At 42.1% G+C, this 18,525-nt stretch overlaps 1 protein-coding gene across 20 annotated transcripts in view; it reads right to left on the bottom strand.

Moving 5' to 3' along the window:
- Positions 1–18,525, bottom strand: part of PTPRK (protein tyrosine phosphatase receptor type K) — a 576,479-nt gene that overhangs the window by 395,777 nt on the left and 162,177 nt on the right. The window contains exon 1 of one of the 20 annotated variants that reach the window (XM_045008705.1): positions 9,686–9,755. The exons of the other annotated variants lie outside the window; for them this stretch is intronic. Coding sequence (XP_044864640.1) covers positions 9,686–9,740 — 55 coding nt within the window. The 5' untranslated portion in view covers positions 9,741–9,755. Of the gene's footprint in view, positions 1–9,685; positions 9,756–18,525 lie in introns of those variants that run through there. 20 annotated transcript variants of the gene reach the window in all.

Consider the following 18,525-nt stretch of genomic DNA (forward strand, 5'->3'; position numbering starts at 1 on the left):
GTAGGAATGAGGGAATTTAATTACCCAGACATCTGTTGGAAAAGTAATACAGCAAAATAAAATGTCCAGTAAGTTCTTGGAATGTACTCAGGACAACATAATACAGAAAGTGGAGAAAGTAACCAGAACAACAGCCATTTTAGACTTGATTCTGACTATCAGGAAGGAATTGATTGCAAATCTGAAAGAGGAAGGCAATTTGGTCAAAAGTCATCATCAAATGATAGATTTCATGATTCTAAGGAAGGGAGGGAGGGACAGCAGCAGAAAAAGGAAAATGTTAAAGTCTGCTTTTTTGAAGTCCAAACTCAAGAGAACTGGTAGGTAAGGTCCCATGAGAAGAAACACTAAGGGAAAAAGGAGTTCAGGAGAGCTGGAGTTTCTTAAGGAGACAATATTAGTTTGCAGTTTTGCCTTTATCCCCAAATGAAGAAAAGACTGGAAGAATAGTAAGTGGCCAACATAGCTTCACCAGGAGCTCTTTGATTATATGAATGTGTAAAAAGGCATCTTACACAAAAGTGGAAACATGGACAAATTGCTAAGGATAAATGCAAAAGAACAGCACAAGCATCGACAGACAAATCAGAAAGGCTAAGGCACAAAATGAGTTAGGCCTAGCAAGAGACATAGAAGGCAATAAAAGAAGTTCTACAAATAAATTAGGAGCAACAGAAAGGTGAAAAAAGCATAGGTTCACTACTTAGCAAGGAAGGAGAGTAACAGAAAACACCAAGAAAGCTGAGGTGTTTACTGCTTATTTTTCTTCAGTCTTCACTAAAATGGTAGACTGTGACCAGATAATTAAGGCAATTAATATTAACAAGAGGAGGAAAGGAACACAATCCAGAATAGAGAATATATAAATAAGTTAGATGTATTCAGGTTGGCATGGCCTGACCAACTTCACCCAAGCACAGATAAGGAACTAGATGAGATAATCTCAAAACTATTAGTGAATCTCTTCGAGACCACATGGAGCATAGGTGAAGTCCTAGAGGACTAGAGAAGAGACATTATAGTACCTTGCTTTAAAAGGGGGAATAAAGAGTATCCAGGGAATTACAGACCAGTCACAGCCTAACTCTGATACCTGAAAAGATACTGGAACAAATCATTAAACAATCATTTTGTAAGCACCTACAAAAAAGAGTTATACAAAAAAGAAAAGCAGATTTGTCAAGAACAAATCATGCCAACCTAATTTCCTTCTTTGATAGGGTTGCTGGCCTAGTGGATCGAGGGGAAGCAGTAGACATGATATATCGTGCATTTTGAGAGGCTTCTGACAGTCCTATGTGGCATTCTCATATGCAAACCACGGAAATGCGGTCTATAGAAAATATTATAAAATGGGTGCATATCTGGATGAAGACTGTACTCAAAAAGTACTTGTCACCGGTTCACTGTCAAACTGGGAGGACGTATCCCACAGGGGTCTATCCTAGGTCCAGTACTATTCAATATTTTCATTAATGAAATGGATAATGGAATGGAGAGAATGCTTATGCAATTTGCAGATGACACCAAGCTGGGAGGGGATACAAGCACTTTAAAAAAAAGACAGGATTAGAATTGAAAATGACCTTGACAAATTAGAGAATTGTGTTGAAATCAATAAGATGAAATTCAGAGCAGACAAGTGCAAAGAACTACACATGGCGAGGAAAAATCAAATGCACAAATAAAAAATGGGGAATAACTGGCTAGGCAATAGTACTGCTGAAAATGATTTGGGGGTTATAGTATATCACAAATTCAATATGACTAAACAATGAGATGCAATTGTGAAAAAGGTTAAAATAATTCTGGGATGTATTACCAGCAGTGTCATATGTAAGGCACGGGAAGTAATTGTCTTCCTTTACTCAGTGCTGGTGAGGCCTCAGCTGGAGCACTGTTTCCAATTCTAGGTGCCACACTTTAGGAAAAAGTGGACAAATTAGAGAGTCCAGAGGAGAGCAACAAAAAAGATAAAATGTTTAGAAAACCTGATCTACAAGGAACGGTCAAAAAACTGGGCATGTTTAGTCTTCAGAAAGAAGTCTGAGGGGGGACCTGATAAGAGTCTTCAAATATGTTAAGGACTGTTATAAAAAGAGGATGGTGATCGACTGTTCTCCATGTCCACTGACAGTAGAACAAGTAGTAATGGGCATAATCTGCAACAAGGGAAATTTAGGTTAGATATTAAAAAAAAAAATTCTAACTTCAGGGATACTTAAGCACTGAAATTGGCTTTCCAAGGGAGTCTGTGGAATCTGCATCATGGAGAGTTTTAAGAAAAAGATGGACAAATCCCTGGGTGATCTAGCTTTAGTTGGTCCTACCTCACTGCAGGGGGCTCGACTAATGACCTCTCAAGGTCCCTTCCAGCCCTTCATTTCCATGATCCTATGAAGAGTGTCACGTGCCTTGCCCAGTCCATAATCATGCTAAGAGAATTTTTACTAATAGTAAAAAAAAAAAAAAAATTTGAAGGAACGCACACCTCCTTTCCTAGAGCCATCTAAAGGTAGAGGGTACAAAGGAGCCTCTCCTGCTAACTATTTCTCAGTCTACTGGCTGTGGCAGCTACAGAATTTCTTTTCCCCTTATTTCTGCCAGCTATGGATATGGGGATATGACAGAGGTCTATAAAATCTTGAGTGGCGTGGAGAAAGTGAAAAAGAAAGTGAACATAAGAACGGCCATATTGGGTCAGACCAAAGGTCCATCTAGCCCAGTATCCTGTCTTCTGACAGTGACCAATGCCAGGTGCAGAACAAGTAATTGTCAAGTGATCCATTCCCTGTCAGTCACTCATTCCCAGCTTCTGGCAAACAGAAGCTAGGGATACCATCCCTGCCCATCCTAGCTTATTTACGTTATTTATTCCTGCACATAACATAATAACTAGGGGTCACCTGATAAAATGAACAGGCAGCAGGTTTAAAACAAACACAACGAAGTACTGCTTCTCACAATGCACAGTTAACCTGTGGAACTCATTGCCATTGTGAAAGCCAAAACTATAACAGGGTTCAAAAAAGAAAGATACGTTCACGGAGGATAGGTCCCATCAATGGCTATTAGACAGGATGGGCAGGGATGCAACATCATTCTCTGAGTGTCCCTAGCCTCTGTTTGCCAGAAGGTAGGAGTGGACGACAGGGGATGGATCACTTGACTATTGCCTGTTCTGTTCATTCCCTTTGAAGCACCTGGCACTGGCCACTGTCATAAGACATGATACTACGCTAGATGGACCACTGGTTTAACCCAGTATTGCCATTATGTTCTTATGTTATGTTCTTAACTAAAACTTTAAAAATTGAAAGTTTAAAGCCCAGTTTTCCTGTATGTCTGTTTTGAGTTTCCTGACCTTGATTCTGGGGGATGGGATAGGGTGTGTTATTTAATCTGTTTATTAGTTTGGGCCTTTCACCCTAACTTTTTGCTATGGTAGACCCTTGCAAATATCTAGCCTGCAACAAACTGCAAAACCTGTGAAAATAAAAGTTCAGTGACTGACCATTGTGACAGAAGCTTGAAGTGTCTATTCAAAAGACACTGGTCTTACAACATGCTCCCTTGTGCAGGGGTGGCTCTAGGAATCCCGCCGCCCCAAGCAGGGCGGTGTGCCGCGGGGCGCGCTCTGGCAGTCGCCGGTCCCACGGCTCCGGGGGACCTCTGGCAGACATGCCTGCGGAGGTTCTGCTGGTCCCACGGCTCCGGTGGAGCATCCGCTGGCATGCCTGTGGGAGGTCCACCCGAGCCGCGGGACCAGCGAACCCTCCGCAGTCATGCTTGCAGGAGGTCCACCGAAGCCGCGGTACCAGCGAACCCTCCGCAGTCATGACTGCGGAAGGTCCTCCGGAGCCGGCTGCCGCCCTGCCCCCAAAATGCCGCCCCAAGCACGCGCTTGGCGCGCTGGGGTCTGGAGCCGGCCCTGCCCTTGTGTAGCCTTTTCTAGCAGACCATAGAGAAAAGGGCCAGAAAACTCAAGCGCCTCCTTTACATTAAAGGCTGTATCAGCCATTGAAATCAAATCCTTCTGTACAGGCCCTCACCCCCAGAATCTCTGTTTTTTAGAATGCAAAGAGAAAAGAAAAAACTGACACTACTTTGAGGCAGGCAGACCCACTGTACAGAAGATGAGAGCTCTGTACATTGTAGCTTTGAGCATCCATTATTTGTCACAGCACTGTTCCCAAGACTCAAAAGGTAACATCACTATAGTGCAAAGAAATACGGAATTTAGCATTGAAAACACTGAATCAATTTCTGCATGTGCTTCTCACTGACAGTAGAAAAGAAACAGAGCGACAAATATTTAGGTCAATGATTCTCGAACTACTACTTATCCAGTCAACCTTTCAAAAGCCTATGCATTTTCTCATCACCCTTTTCAAGAGAAGACTGCTTTAAATAATGGTAGCAACCTGAGTTACTTCCAACATACTACAAACACACTTTTGAGTGGCAGCTGTGTACATTCTTTTGAAAACAAAATGATGCAGACCCACTCATTTCATAAGACTTAGAAGTATATTAAATCCAATTCCTCCTGAGCTTTAGTACATACGAATTTAAATATATTACTGCTTCTTTTTGCCCATTTTCTAATACCAAAACAAATTGTTCCTTTTTTCAGTTGAAGATGCTGTTTCCTGGAAAAATAAGATTTTTTTCCCCCCCACAAGTGTAAAAATCAAAATATAAACTAATATGTGATTGAAACAGCATTTATAACATGTCTCCTATTTCAGGATTTCCCCAAGCCTGATCCAACTGCTCCTTCCTTGAGTACAGGAAGGGTCCCCTCTGTATTTTTACCAAGGCAGGGAGGATCTCTAAAAGGACTGCATTGAACAAGTAATACATTTGGAAACTTCCTAAATATATGACCAAGTCATCTGTCATTATAAAGATCTTGGCTGAGTTTTCCCCTTTGCAATTAGCTAATGGACAAAAAAAGTCTATTTATTGCATAGCTCCACAGCTAACATGACCATACATCTGATTTTTTCAATCTAGATCTGTTTTAGGAGCCTTTTTTGGGGATACCTGACATTCTTTATTTTTATTTAATTAATCAAAACATTTCTGTCAATATTTGTTCAAGATGTATTGCTAGACAGCGAAGTATTTGTTCTGTGTTTATAAGGAACAGTCATGCCATACATCATAGCAGATGTAGTCCAGACAGGGAGCCCAACCCTTAGTGAGGAACAGCAGCATACAGTACCCAAACAACAACTCCCAATAAGGCACCAAGACAATTCAGATAGGTGCAGATTATTGAATTGACCTGAAATGAAAGGCTTCAGTTCAGTTCGCCAAACCAACATTTTGGCGAACAGTTCGGGTCAACCCAACACTAAACAAAACTTTTCTTTGGGGGGGGGGTTTCTAATGGAAAAAAACAAACAAAAAAACAAACAAACATAGAAGAAGGGGAGGACCACAGCCCTGGCTGAAAGTCACTGATTTCTGTGCTAATGAGTTCTGCCCTATGCTGTGTTCCTGTTGACTAATAAACCTTCTGTTTTACCGGCTGGCTGAGAGTCACTGCTGACTGTAGAGTTGGGGTGCAGGGCCCTCTGGCTTCCCCAGGGGCCCCCCCTGGGCAGACTCACTGCAGGAAGCACACGGTGTGGAAGGGGATGCTGAATGCTCCAGGAAGGTCGAAGCTGTGTAAGCTTCTTGCCCGATTTTTCAGAAACTGCACTTTCCATCAAACTCCAGATTAGCTCTAAAAATAGGTGTGTATTGCCAAAGTGTTCTGACAAATAACCAGAAGGAGAGAATTTCCAAGGCACAAGCCCCTGACTGAGAATCAGCCATCAGATATGGAGAATTCCAACTTTCCAATGACAGCAAGAGATTCCTAGATACTCTTAATTACTGTGGTGGGAGGGCTAGAGAATATCACCCCCACCCTCAACCACTCAATGCTAATTCATTATTGCATCTTACTCAAAAGAGGCCAGTGCAGAGAATTGAGCACAGATATTGTGTGCATGTACCACTCAGGAAACAGATACTTTCTGCAACAATTGGAGATTCTGCGTAGTTCTTACAGGAGAGTAGGAATCCTAGCAATGACAAATGTGTGGATGATCACTGAAAGGTCTTCAGTAAAGAAGATGATCCGAGATCTCTTGGACAGCCATGGATACAACAGGACCCTAGGCTATGTACTGTTTTCACAAAAGGTGGTGTATACACTCACTTAGGGAACATCTATACTACCCGCCGGATTGGCGGGTAGTGTTTGATGTATCGGGGATCAATTTATCGCATCTCGTCTGGACATGATAAATCGATCCGCTAATCGACGCCCGTACTCTACCTCGGCAGGAGGAGTAAGTGGCGTCGATGGGGGCACTGCAGCAGCTGACTCACCGCTGTGAGGACAGCCAGGTAAGTCGAACTAAGATACTTAGACTTCAGCTATGCGAATAGCGTAGCTGAAGTTACGTATCTTAGTCCGAACCCCCCCCCTCCCCACCGCTAGTGTAGCCCAGGCCTGAGGATGATGCAGATACTATCTCCTCCCATTCATCTAAATGGTTTAAAACCTCATTAAGCATTTATGCTTTTAAAATTTTAAATACCTAAGTGCTTAACTGGCTTTGGCAGACTTCTTTAGTCTTTCGTACAGAGCATTGACTCAGTGTTGTGAATGAGACAGGGCTGTAAAAACCTTCAACACAGAAAAATATTTTGAAAAAACTTCTAGTTATTGAAGCTATCAGTGTGTCAGCACTGTGGTTTTTAAACAACTCTCTGCCAAAACAAAACAGATTTTTATCAGGCTTCATCTTATCTAAAGATTTTTTTTTTAATCGCCATGCATTAGTGGTAGGTATTAGAATTATTCTAAAAAGGCTGAAATGTTTGTTTTTGGAAGGAGGGAGGTTGTCTGTGGGGGGGGGGGAGTTTTTTTGTTGTTGTTTTTTAAATAAATAATGGCAGAGTGTTTTCCTGGCACACAGTTTCTTCGTCAAAACAAGCAAAATCCTATTTGCTCAAGTTTCCAAAACCAAAAAAAATTACACATTCCCCTCACATGGAGACCTGGTCTGAAGAATTTCAGTCCAAAAGGTGAAAACTAGACAAAGTTATAAGCAACTGAAAAAAAAACCTTTCAGAATGCAAATGTTTAAACCTTAACTCTTGTTGTTGTCACCATACATACATTTATCTATACACACAGATGCACAATTTTATATGGATTGTCTAACTCTAGAAGTCAAAATTAGACTGTTCCAAAACATTCTTAATAGAAAGACTTTGCACCCAAACTTGACAAATTCTGAAATAAATTTAAGAAATGTAATGCATTCATTCAGTATTTTTCTCTGCATAAATAACTTATTCTTCACGAACAAATAACTAATTTTAGCTGGAGAAACCATTTTTCAACCTGTCTTTAGAGACAAAAAACAACTTGAGAGATAATTTTAAACTTATTAAACAATTGTTCACTTGTTTACCACATTAACAAAAATCCCACCTATTCTAAAAAATAATTTTGAATTTATTCTGTTACTAAATAGAATTTAGACCTCAACTGGTACACAGGAAGGTATCATAAGAGACAGCATTTGCATTTAGAGTATCTTTAAGGCACTATCAACTAATCCAACTGGAATAATATTAAAACAGGCTAAGAAACACACTCTTATTTCCATAACCTTAAGACACTGAAAGTGATGATAGAAATTAAATTACTTATTCTCTTGATGATAGCTACGGGACTCAACAGTAAATGAGAATGCTAGAACTCCTCATCAGGCTCAAAGGGTTAAAGAAAAACTCAATTCCTAATTATGACTATATGCAAATAGAAGATTAGGGTTTTTTGAGTGGGTCTCTTGGGAAGTTATGAAAGAAGATTAAACTCCCTATATTTCTCAAGAATCTTCTGAAAGTATTTGAGATTTATAAAATATTTCACTTAGCCCTTGCTAGTAATGGCAACCGGATCAGCCTCTCCCACAAGTCACCTGATACATTTTGACGCCCCCTCCACCCCCACCAGATTATTTGTTCCCCCCTTCAGAGCTCCAGATATAATAACCAACTGAAGAATCCCCTGTAACTGAGACCAGATAATGTTATTGTTTTTTGCTTGTGTAACTCACTAAACTTTGATTACATAAGTAACCATTTTAATTTCATTTTACTGCCGGACTAGTGAGTGGGTTCAGTTTCACAGCGGAACTCTTACCTGTGGGGAACGCCACATGCTAAATATGCATGTTTGGACAGTTGTGGATGCCCATACCCTGAATTGTTCTACTTTGGAATAAAGACACTATAATATAGTAAAGCTACCAAAAAAATCTTTAAGTTTATATAATGACAATTTGAGGGTTATATAAGACTGCCCATAAATATAAGCACAATCTTATTACAGAAAACAGCACAAACTATACAAAACAAAAACAGTAGTACCAAACATAATGGGTTTCTTCAATACCAAAAGGTACACAGTTCACAAATTCCATGCATTTAGAACATGCAATGCTGATTTGGCATTTATAGCACCACATCATCCTGAACGGAACAAGCAGCAGGTGCCCAGTTCTCTGAATAGGCTAGTATTCTTTTCCTTGTGGTTAACCTCTCCTTGCAATTAGTAAAAGCAGGTCTGTGAACATCAACCCTCAGGGCAGAGATCTTCACCTCCCCTCCAGTACCGCTGTCTCTCTCTGGATATGCCTGAGCAAACTAAAGAGTTTAGTGCCTCCCATCCTTTTTTTTCCCCTTAATATTTGGGATTGCAAATGGCCCCACTCTTGGTGATGCCCTACTGAGAATGCTCCAAGGGTTCATGAACCTTTTTCCCCCTGCTAGTCCCAAACTAACGGGAGGCAGTATACAGCTGCTCTACTGTTTTGGCAATCAAATAATAATCTATTATTTAAAGCAGGGGTGGGCAAACGTATTGGGCCGAAGGCCACATCTGGGTGGGGAAATCGTATGCAGGGCCAGGGCAAAGGGTTGGGGTGCAGGAGGGGTGCGGAGTGCAGGAGGGGGCTCAGGGCAGGGATGCAGGAGGGGTGTAGACTGAGGGAGGGGGCTCAGGGCAGGGGGTTGGGGTACAGGAGGGATGTGGAGTATAAGAGGGGGCTCAGGACAGGGAGTTGGGGTGCAGGCGGGGTGCGAGGTGCAGGCATGGGGCTTGGGGCAGGGTGCAGGCACAGTTCGGCCTCTGGCCCGGCACCACTTACCTAAAGTGGCTCCAGGGTGGCAGCGGTGCACATCGGGCCAGGGCAGACTCCCTGCGTGCCTGCCCTGGCCTCAGCCCTGCGCTGCTCCAGGAAGCGCTGCGGCCCCTGGAGGCGGCGGGGCGGAGGGCTCCGCGTGCGCTGCCCTTGCTCCAGGTACCTCCTCCGAAGCTGGCCGCGCTTCCCCATTCCCGGCCAATGGGAGCTGAGGGGGGCGGTGCCTGGAGGCAAGGGCAACGCACAAAGCCCTCTGCCCCCCCGCCCACGGGCAGCAGGGAAGTGGTGCTGGCCGCTTCTGAGAATGGCACGGGGCACGAAGATCATCCTGCAGTTGTTGGATCACAAACTTGTATCTGGGGATCCCATCTGTCCCCAATTTACATTCCCTCTTAAATTGAGATTGTGAACGAGGACCCTGTCACCTTCAGATTCGTGAAATCATAACTTTCGTGTCCCATCACCTCTTGTTAGCTTTCTGACTTTTCTCCAATTCTTTTCTTGCCAACTCATCGGCATTCTTCAGTTTTCTCTTAAGATCCTTCACATACTGTTGATGAGTTAGTTCAGATTTGCCTTGTAGCTTAATTCCAAAACACAAGTCAATTGGTAATAATGGCTGTCTGCCAAACATTAAGAAATATGGAGTCTCTCCAGTTCTGTCATTTCTGGTATAATTGTAAGCATGAATCAATCGTTTGACATACTTCCTCCACTGAGGGTTTTTTTTAAATTCTCCAACTGCCCTAACAGGCTCAACAGCATTCTATTGAATCGCTCTACAAAGTTTCTTCATAGGTGATAAGTAAGGCTGCAAGTTTGTAATGGAGGTCATGGATTCTGTGACTTTCCGTGACCACCGTGACTTTTGCAGCAGCCGGTGCACCTGGCTCAGGGGCAGCTCAGGCAGCCCCTACGTCAGTTGCACCAGCCGCTGCTGGGGCAGTCTCGGGCCACCACGCGCCGCCCCCCTCCCACTCCCCAGGAGAGTTTGGGTGTGGGAGGGGGTTGAGGCACAGGCTGGGGTGAGATGGGCTCTGAGCAGTGCTTACCTGGGGGGCTCCCCAGGTCCTAGGCGGAGATGTGGCCAGGCAGCTTTGCATACTGCCTCTGCTTGCATGCACCACCCCCGCAGCTGCCATTGGCCGCAGTTCCTGGCCAATGGGAGCTGCGAAGCTGGCCATGCCTCTGTCTAGCAGCTAAGCGAGGGGGATGCCGACGCTTCCGGGGAGCCCCCTAGGTAAGCACCACACAGAGCCCGCCTCACCCCGTCCTGTGCCTCAACCCCCTGCCCCCTACCAAACCCAAACTCTGCTGCTACTGTGGGGGACAGGGGTGCACGTAGAGCCAGGTAGGGAGCCTGCTGGCCCCACCACCCGCACACACACCCCAGCACCAGTGGGGGTCCCGGGCTGCACACCACCACCCGCCCCTCCCGCCAATAACCAGGCTGCCCTGCCCCAGCACCTGCGGTGCCCCCGGGAAGCTCCTGCCCCCAAGTTTTAGTCAGGGGTATATAGTATAAGTCATGGACAGGTCACAGGCCATGAATTTTTGTTTACTGCCCGTGACCTGTCCATGACTTTTACTAAAATACCCATAACTAAAACGTAGCTTTAGTGATAAGGCATAGTTCTTCATTTTACCCATAGTAGGGTGCATAGCTCAGATATCAGCTCAGATTCAAAGTCCGTTCTTTGATCACTATGTATCAGAAAACCATACTGACAGCCAAGTTTTTTCGTAGAGTAGTAGCAACTGTTTTGGCTGTTTAATCTTTAGTAGGATATGCATACCCAGTAAAATAACCAGACACCACCAAAATATTTCTTGTATCACAGTCACCACGTTCTAATACTAAGAAATCTCTGCATATTAGTGCCCGTGGTGAATAAATCTTAATATTCACTAAAGGCGCTGCCTTCTCTGTGCTAGCTTTTTCTTCTGATGCATCTCTCAGAGGTTCTCCATTTACCATGGACATCAACTGCAATTCTAGGTCAACAGTAGCAGTCTCTGACTAATGCCAAAGTTTGATCTATGCCCATATGCCAACTTCATCCTAAATACCTTGTAGTTCGATATCAATGAGAATGTGGGAGCAGTAACTTAATAATGACTTCTCTTCACCTCATTCTTCACTAGAGTACCTCTTCATCTAAGTCAAGTGTTTCTCAACCAGGGATACATGGGGGTATATAGAGTTATTCCAGGGAACATATCAACTCATCTAGATATTTGCCTACTTTTACAACAGGCTACATAAAAACCATTAACAAAGTCAGTACTAAAATTTCACAAAAGGACTTATTTATACTGCTCTATATACTATACAATGAAATGTAAGTATAATATTCCAATTGATTTATTTTATAATTATATGCAACTTGGGGTACACAAGCAAATCAGACTCCTAAAAGGGGTAGAGTACCGTGGAAAAGTTCAGAGCCACTAATCTAAGTGATGTTGATTCCACTTCCTTAGCAAATGTAACTCAGGAGATTCCTGTACCTTGTAAACCTTTTACCTTCTTACATCATTTGAATTATTCTTGCTGATGACTTATCTTTCCTCTGTATCTTTCTCTAATCTCCAAACACAAAGTCCAGGTATACTGGAGTTTCCTGGACATAGCTCTGCACATTTGTACTCAACCAGCACTATCACTGCATGACACCAATTCAGTCATTAAAAAATTTCTCTTTATTGGTATCTTCTCCACATGTCTGTATCTTAATATGTACTGATTGTTTTTCACAGGTAATGCAGGTATCTGCTGACAGTTGTTCCCAGTTCTCAGACTCAAGTTTCAGAGAGGTAGCCGTGTTAGTCTGGTTCTGTAAAAGCAGCAAAGAATCCTGTGGCACCTTATAGACTAACAGACGTTTTGCAGCATGAGCTTTCGTGGGTGAATGCCCACTTCGTCGGATGCAAGGAGCTCTGGATAAATATTTCTGAACTCACGCTTGAAGCTTAAATGCACTCATCTTCAAATTTAAAGCAATGTGGTTGGGTGATAAACCATCCGTATCCCCATTCAGTTTGCCTGACTTGTATCTGATAATGAAATCATAAATTGCTAACACTGCCAACAACCACTAGCATCCAACATGGGAGTTGTTAGAGTGTATGTTAAAGGATCATCATCAGTCACAACCTCAAACTCTGCTCCATACAAATAGTCATGGATGTTTTCAGACAAACCATTTGAGAGTTAGGAACTCAAGTTTATGCACAGAAATAATTCCATTCAGTTGCACTCAGTCATCAGCTGACATATGCAATTACTCTGACCCGTTGTTCTTGTTCTTGATACAATGCCGCTCTTAATCTTGTCAAGCTGACATCTGTATGTAATATATATATGGAAGCTTCCAGCTGGCAAACCCCAAGATGGGCACAGTTTACAACAGTTATTTTATAGTTTCAAAGGCTTCCTGACAGCTGTCAGTCCACTGATCCATTAGTTCTTGAGAGCTTTTGCCTACATCACAATATTCTTTTTTTCCCTCCTTGCACTTTGCCCACAAGGTGTGATGTCAAAGGTTTAGTCACAGCCGAGGACTTCTCTGCAAATCTTCTATAGTATCCTGTGACTGCGATTATATAATTACAGCAATACAGCAAGTACTATGCAAACAAAAACAGTATCAAACATAATTGATTTCTTCAGTACCAAAAGGTTCACAGGCCAAGAATCCTAAGCATTTAAAAGTATCAGAGGGGTAGCCGTGTTAGTCTGTATCCACAAAAACAACGAGGAGTCCGGTGGCATCTTAAAGACTAACAAATTTATTTGGGCATAAGCTTTCGTGGGTAAAAACCACCCACTTCTTCAGATGTATGGAGTGAAAATTACAGATACAGGCATTATTAAACTGACACAAGAGAAGGGAGTTACCTTACAAGTGAAGAACCAGTGTTGGCAGGGCCAATTCAATCAGGTTGGATGTGGTCCACTCCCAATAACTGATGAGGAGGTGTCAATACTAAGAGAGGGAAAGTTGCTTTTGTATTGAGCCAGCCACTCCCAGTCCCTATTCAAGCCCAAATTAATGGTGTTAAATTTGCAAGTGAATTTTAGTTCTGCAGTTTCTCTTTGAAGTCTGTTTTTGACCAAATGCTTCACTGTGGCTACTTAAAATCAAACACACTGAGATACAAGTACATAGCCAATACTCAACTTCAAATACAAAAATGATACACACCTACAGACAGCATAATCATAATCAACAAACCAGGGGTATTCTATCTGCTACCCAAGATCCATAAACCTGGAAACCCTGGATGCCCCATCATCTCAGTCACTGGCACTCTTACAGCAGGATTATCTGGCTATTTGGACTCTCTCCTCAGACCCTACGCTACCAGCACTCCTAGCTATCTTTGAGACCCCACCGGCTTCCTGAGGAAACTACAATGCATTGGTGATCTTCCTGAAAACACTATCCTGGCCACCTTGGATGTAGAAGCTCTTTACACCAATATTCCACACAAGGATGGACTACAAGCTGTCAGGAACAGTATCCCTGATGAGGCCACGGCATGTGGCTGAACTTTGTGACTTTGTCCTCGCCCACAACCATTTCAGATTTGGGGACAACTTATGCCTTCAAGTCAGCAGCACTGCTATAGGTACCCGAATGGCCCCACAGTATGCCAACAGTATGGCTGACTTAGAACACTTCCTTGGCTCTTGTCTGCTAGCGCCCCTCCTCTACTTGTGCTACATTGATGACATCTTCATCATATGGATCCACAGAAAGGAGGCCCTTGAAAAATTCCACCTGGATTTCAACAATTTCCACCCCACTATCAACCTCAGCTTGGACCAGTCCACATAAGAGATCCACTTCCTGGACACTAGAGTGCAAATAAGTGATGCTCACATAATCACCACCCTATACTGGAAACCTACTGACCGCTATACTTACCTACATGCCTCTAGCTTCCATCCAGGACACATCACATGACCCAGTGTCTACAGCCAAACCCTACTATACAACTGCATTTGCTCCAATCCCTCAAACGAGACAAACACCTGCAGGATCTTTATCAAGCATTCTTAAAACAACAATACCCACCTGGGGAAATGAGGAAACAGATTGACAGAGCGAGACAGGTACCCAGAAGTCACCTACTACAGAACAGGCCCAACAAGGAAAAAAACAAAAAAAAATCTTCATAAATCATAGAATATCAGGGTTGGAAAGGACCTCAGGAGGTCATCTAGTCCAACCCCCTGCTCAAAGCAGGACCAATTCCCAGATAGATTTTTGCCCCAGATACCTAAATGGCCCCCTCAAGGATTGAGCTCACAATCCCTGGGTTTAAGCAGGCCAACACTCAAACCACTGAGCTACCCCTATCCCTCCCTCCACTGGTCAATCCATCAACCACCTAACTAAGGCTCTAGTGATGTATTTGTGAAATAGAATCTAAAGCAATTTAGTAAGCATGACTTGACAATGCTTGCAATATCTCAAGGGAAATTAGTGGGTGACTAACACAGGGAGTTTTAAATTCTACATTGATGGCACTAGACTGCCAAAGAAAAAAAGTTATATGAGGAACATCTGCAAATAATAAATGTTGGAAGTATTTACAATGTCCCAAGTTCCTCAGTGCAAGTTAGAAGCTATATTAGTGGCTCAATTGGTTTTATACTCTGATAGTCCATGGTTGTTCTACAGGGAAATAGTCCAGTGATGGATGAAAAGGCCTCTGCCCATTATACAAATAGATTATGCTAGAATACTAGCATTTTTTGTTACTAAAACTGAAAGAAATAATTGTGCTCTGCATTCAATGATGGGAAGCATTGCAAGGGCAAACAGCTACATATAAACAAGCACTACTATCTTAGAAGAAACTAAAGATGTTCACAATCATTACTGGTTTTTGTTCACTCAAAACATCTGAGTTTCTGAAAACTGGTATCTTTTCCCCTTGACACTACATGTTCATACTAATTATAATTTGAGATTAGAGTTAACATCTTTTTTCTCCTGACTAATAGTTCTAGTCTATACATGTTAATGCTATTTAAATCTTTATTTTTAATATTAAAAATGCTCACAACACCAATGAAATACTGAGAGTGTATGTGAGTTTGTCCCCAAGACACTCTCCCTTGGGTCTCCTATATAATGCAATCTAATGAATACAAAAAATGAGGGATCAAGCTTGTTTTAAAAAAAAAAAAAAAAGAGTGCCATTTGACAGACTGGCACCTGATCTGGATTTAAGATGAGGTGATTAATTTGCACTTAACATTAACACCCCAAAATCAAAATTTTACTTCTAGGCTTCTATTAGAAAGGAAGGAATGTCTAATTAAAGCACAGGACTCTTAGACAAGAGTTCTAATCTCAGTTCTGCAACAGATCTTCTGTTTGATCACATTATTTCATCTACAGGCTTCTGTCTCCCCAGCTATAAAATAGAGGTACAACCATCTAGCTCAAAGAAGGGTGTTGAGACTAAATTCATTAAAGTTGACAAAGTGCTTTGAGATTTCCTGTAGATGGGCAAAGTATTTCATTATTTTTTTTTAATTTTAGTCATGCTTTGAAATAAAATTATTTCTGCACTTGTACTTCCTAAGGGAACATACAGTTCTCACTGAACCAATGACTATATGAACGAAAAGATGATAATTTTAACCTCTCGAACCTTCCCTTTCACAGTCAGAATTTTCAGAAACTGCAAAGGAATATTAAAAGAGTAAAACACCATTGATGAATCTTAATTGTGCTTTTAAAATATTTTGAATGTTCAAATCAGACACTTGGAGGTAAAAAAAGTGTCTCACAAATGAAGGTAATTTAACGATAAAGATAGCAGCAAAAAAGTCTTTAATCTTAATCTTTGAAAAAAAAAACCAGTGCAACACCAGGAGGTGGAAATCAAACAAACAAATTTACTGCACAACTCTTCTATCGCGACACTGTGGCTTCTAAAAAATAGTTTCATTGACTCTTTCTTCCTTATCAACCCAAATAGCCATAAACCTGGTAAAGAGCCAACTGGAAAATCTCTTTACAGCCAATCTAGGCAAAGAAGCTTCCATATAATCAGTTAAGAACTTCGTCCATCTAAAACATAAGCAAGCACACACAAAAGTTCCTGGCATTCACACGTAGTGAAATTGTAGAAGACAGTCACCTATAATAAAACTCCAGGATTGTCATTGTGTGTCACACTGAAGTTTATTATATAGAGTGAAGCAAAGGAAATGGCTACACACATGCCTGAAAGCTCCTCTTGTTTAGAATGTTATCAGGTTGAATCACCACTGGGTTTCACTGTCTGTCACCATCCAGTTTTCGAGTTCTCAGCCATTTTAACTTTACTGGTTTCACCCATGGAACAGCACAGGCTTTCAGCTACTAGTTCCGAATTGTGAGGATGGTTCATGTGACAGGTATGTTGGTGGTGGGCGGAGAGGAGGTAGAACTGTTGGCTTTTTGTCTCTCCTGTGGTCAGGATACTGGATTGGGGCAACTCCCAGCTTGATTATTTATTGTTGCATTTAATTAGACTATGCCTAGAGCTTACAACTTGGGCTCTTATTTTATACAGCATAAATCTGAAATAAATAATTTTGACACAGTTACACACTCTCCACCCTAAAAAAATACCCATATATATGGCAATCACTACACAGTGAAGAACATATTATACATGGAAAGTGAATGCCTACTTTTCTGTGCGTGCTAATTTTTTAAGGGCCTGCACAAAAGTAGAATACGTAATCCTTCATTCATTACCACACATTATTGTCCATGTGAGGAGATAGTAAGGAAACGTAAGAGCAAGGAGAGAATGCAAGAGAAACTACTTCTGGATAGAAATAGTTCTACCTCAGTATTCCTCAGGTCCGTCATCAGTCTATGCAAATACAGAGCTCTAACAGACAGCACAGAGACAAGGAGAACCTTGCCAAGTTCTGGAGACAACATGTTCTCATCAGGATACAAGATACTATAACACTGATATTTAAAGCAGTTCTTTTGTCTCTTATTTAGGGCACATCCATGCTACCACACAGTTCGGACCTTGGGGCCATGAATAGCAATGCTGTGTGTGCACCGAAGAGCTGCGCTGTAACTCTCCCACACAGGAACAAGCTAAAAGGTTCACAGTTCACATTAACATAGCCCTCTTCAAACAGAGCTACATAAATGCAACATAGGAGTCTTTTAGCTTGCAGCGTCCACACGGATGAGTTACAGCAAAGCAAACTGGTGCACTCTGCTATTCACACCTCCATAGACAGAACTGCAGGGCAGTGTAGACATGCCCTCAATTAACTGAGAGCAGAGGCAGGCAAGAGTAGAAATGGACTTGCTCAATGCTCTCACGCCTTATTCTATTCAAGAATCAAGTCCTTCAGATAGTGGTTTATAATTGAACATATGGTTGCAGGTGGGAGAGAGAGATTCTATCGAGAACAACTGCAAAAAGCTACTCTGTCACTATGCCTTTGCAACCTCAATTCCACCCCCCATCCCCGATGTCCCCATTATTGTATCAAACGTAAATAAATGAATAAATAAAACCAGAGGTGTCCAGTGGGACAATTAAGCTGTTATACTGCTTCGCTTAACAGGAAAATAAAAAGCCTGAGTACTTTGAGAAGCTGAAAATAATGAAGTTCCACACTGCTAATAAAACCAGGGCCACCCAGAGGATTCAGGGGGGCTGGGGCAAAGCAATTTTGGGGGCCCCTTCCATAAAAAAAAGTTGCAATACTATAGAATACTATATTGTCGTGTGGCCCAGGGCCTGGGGAAAATTGCCCCACTTGCCCCTCCCCCCGAGGCAGCCCTGAATAAAACACATTTATTTCTCACAATGTATTAGGTACTTATTTCAAAATTCAGTTATAGATTCATAAAGAAACTTGCCCAGAATAAAAAGAATATAATTACAGGGAAGATGTGTGAGATATTTTCTTTTAAATAATCAAGCACCCTTACACTGTGCAGTACATTAGACCTAAATCATGAGGCAAGGCTGGCCAACCTCTGCAGCACATCTGTGGCTCAATCATGTGGCAAAGTAGGAATTAAGCAGCAGCACAACTGGTTATGAAATTATTCAAACATTTACCTTTAATAAAACAATTTGGAAAATGTGCCATGAAGTCAAGGGGGAAGGCTTGGGGGAAATCAGGAAGACATTTGAACTGGAAAAATGGTAGGCTGCAAAAGGCAGGTAGTGCAGGTATGTCTCCCCCCTCACCCCAGGCTGAAGGCTGTCTGGACTAAGCAGGGCTGGTTTAAATAAGCAAGGAGAG

The sequence above is a fragment of the Mauremys mutica genome, chromosome 3 (genome assembly GCF_020497125.1).
Source record: "Mauremys mutica isolate MM-2020 ecotype Southern chromosome 3, ASM2049712v1, whole genome shotgun sequence".
NCBI classification, from domain to species: Eukaryota; Metazoa; Chordata; order Testudines; family Geoemydidae; genus Mauremys; species Mauremys mutica.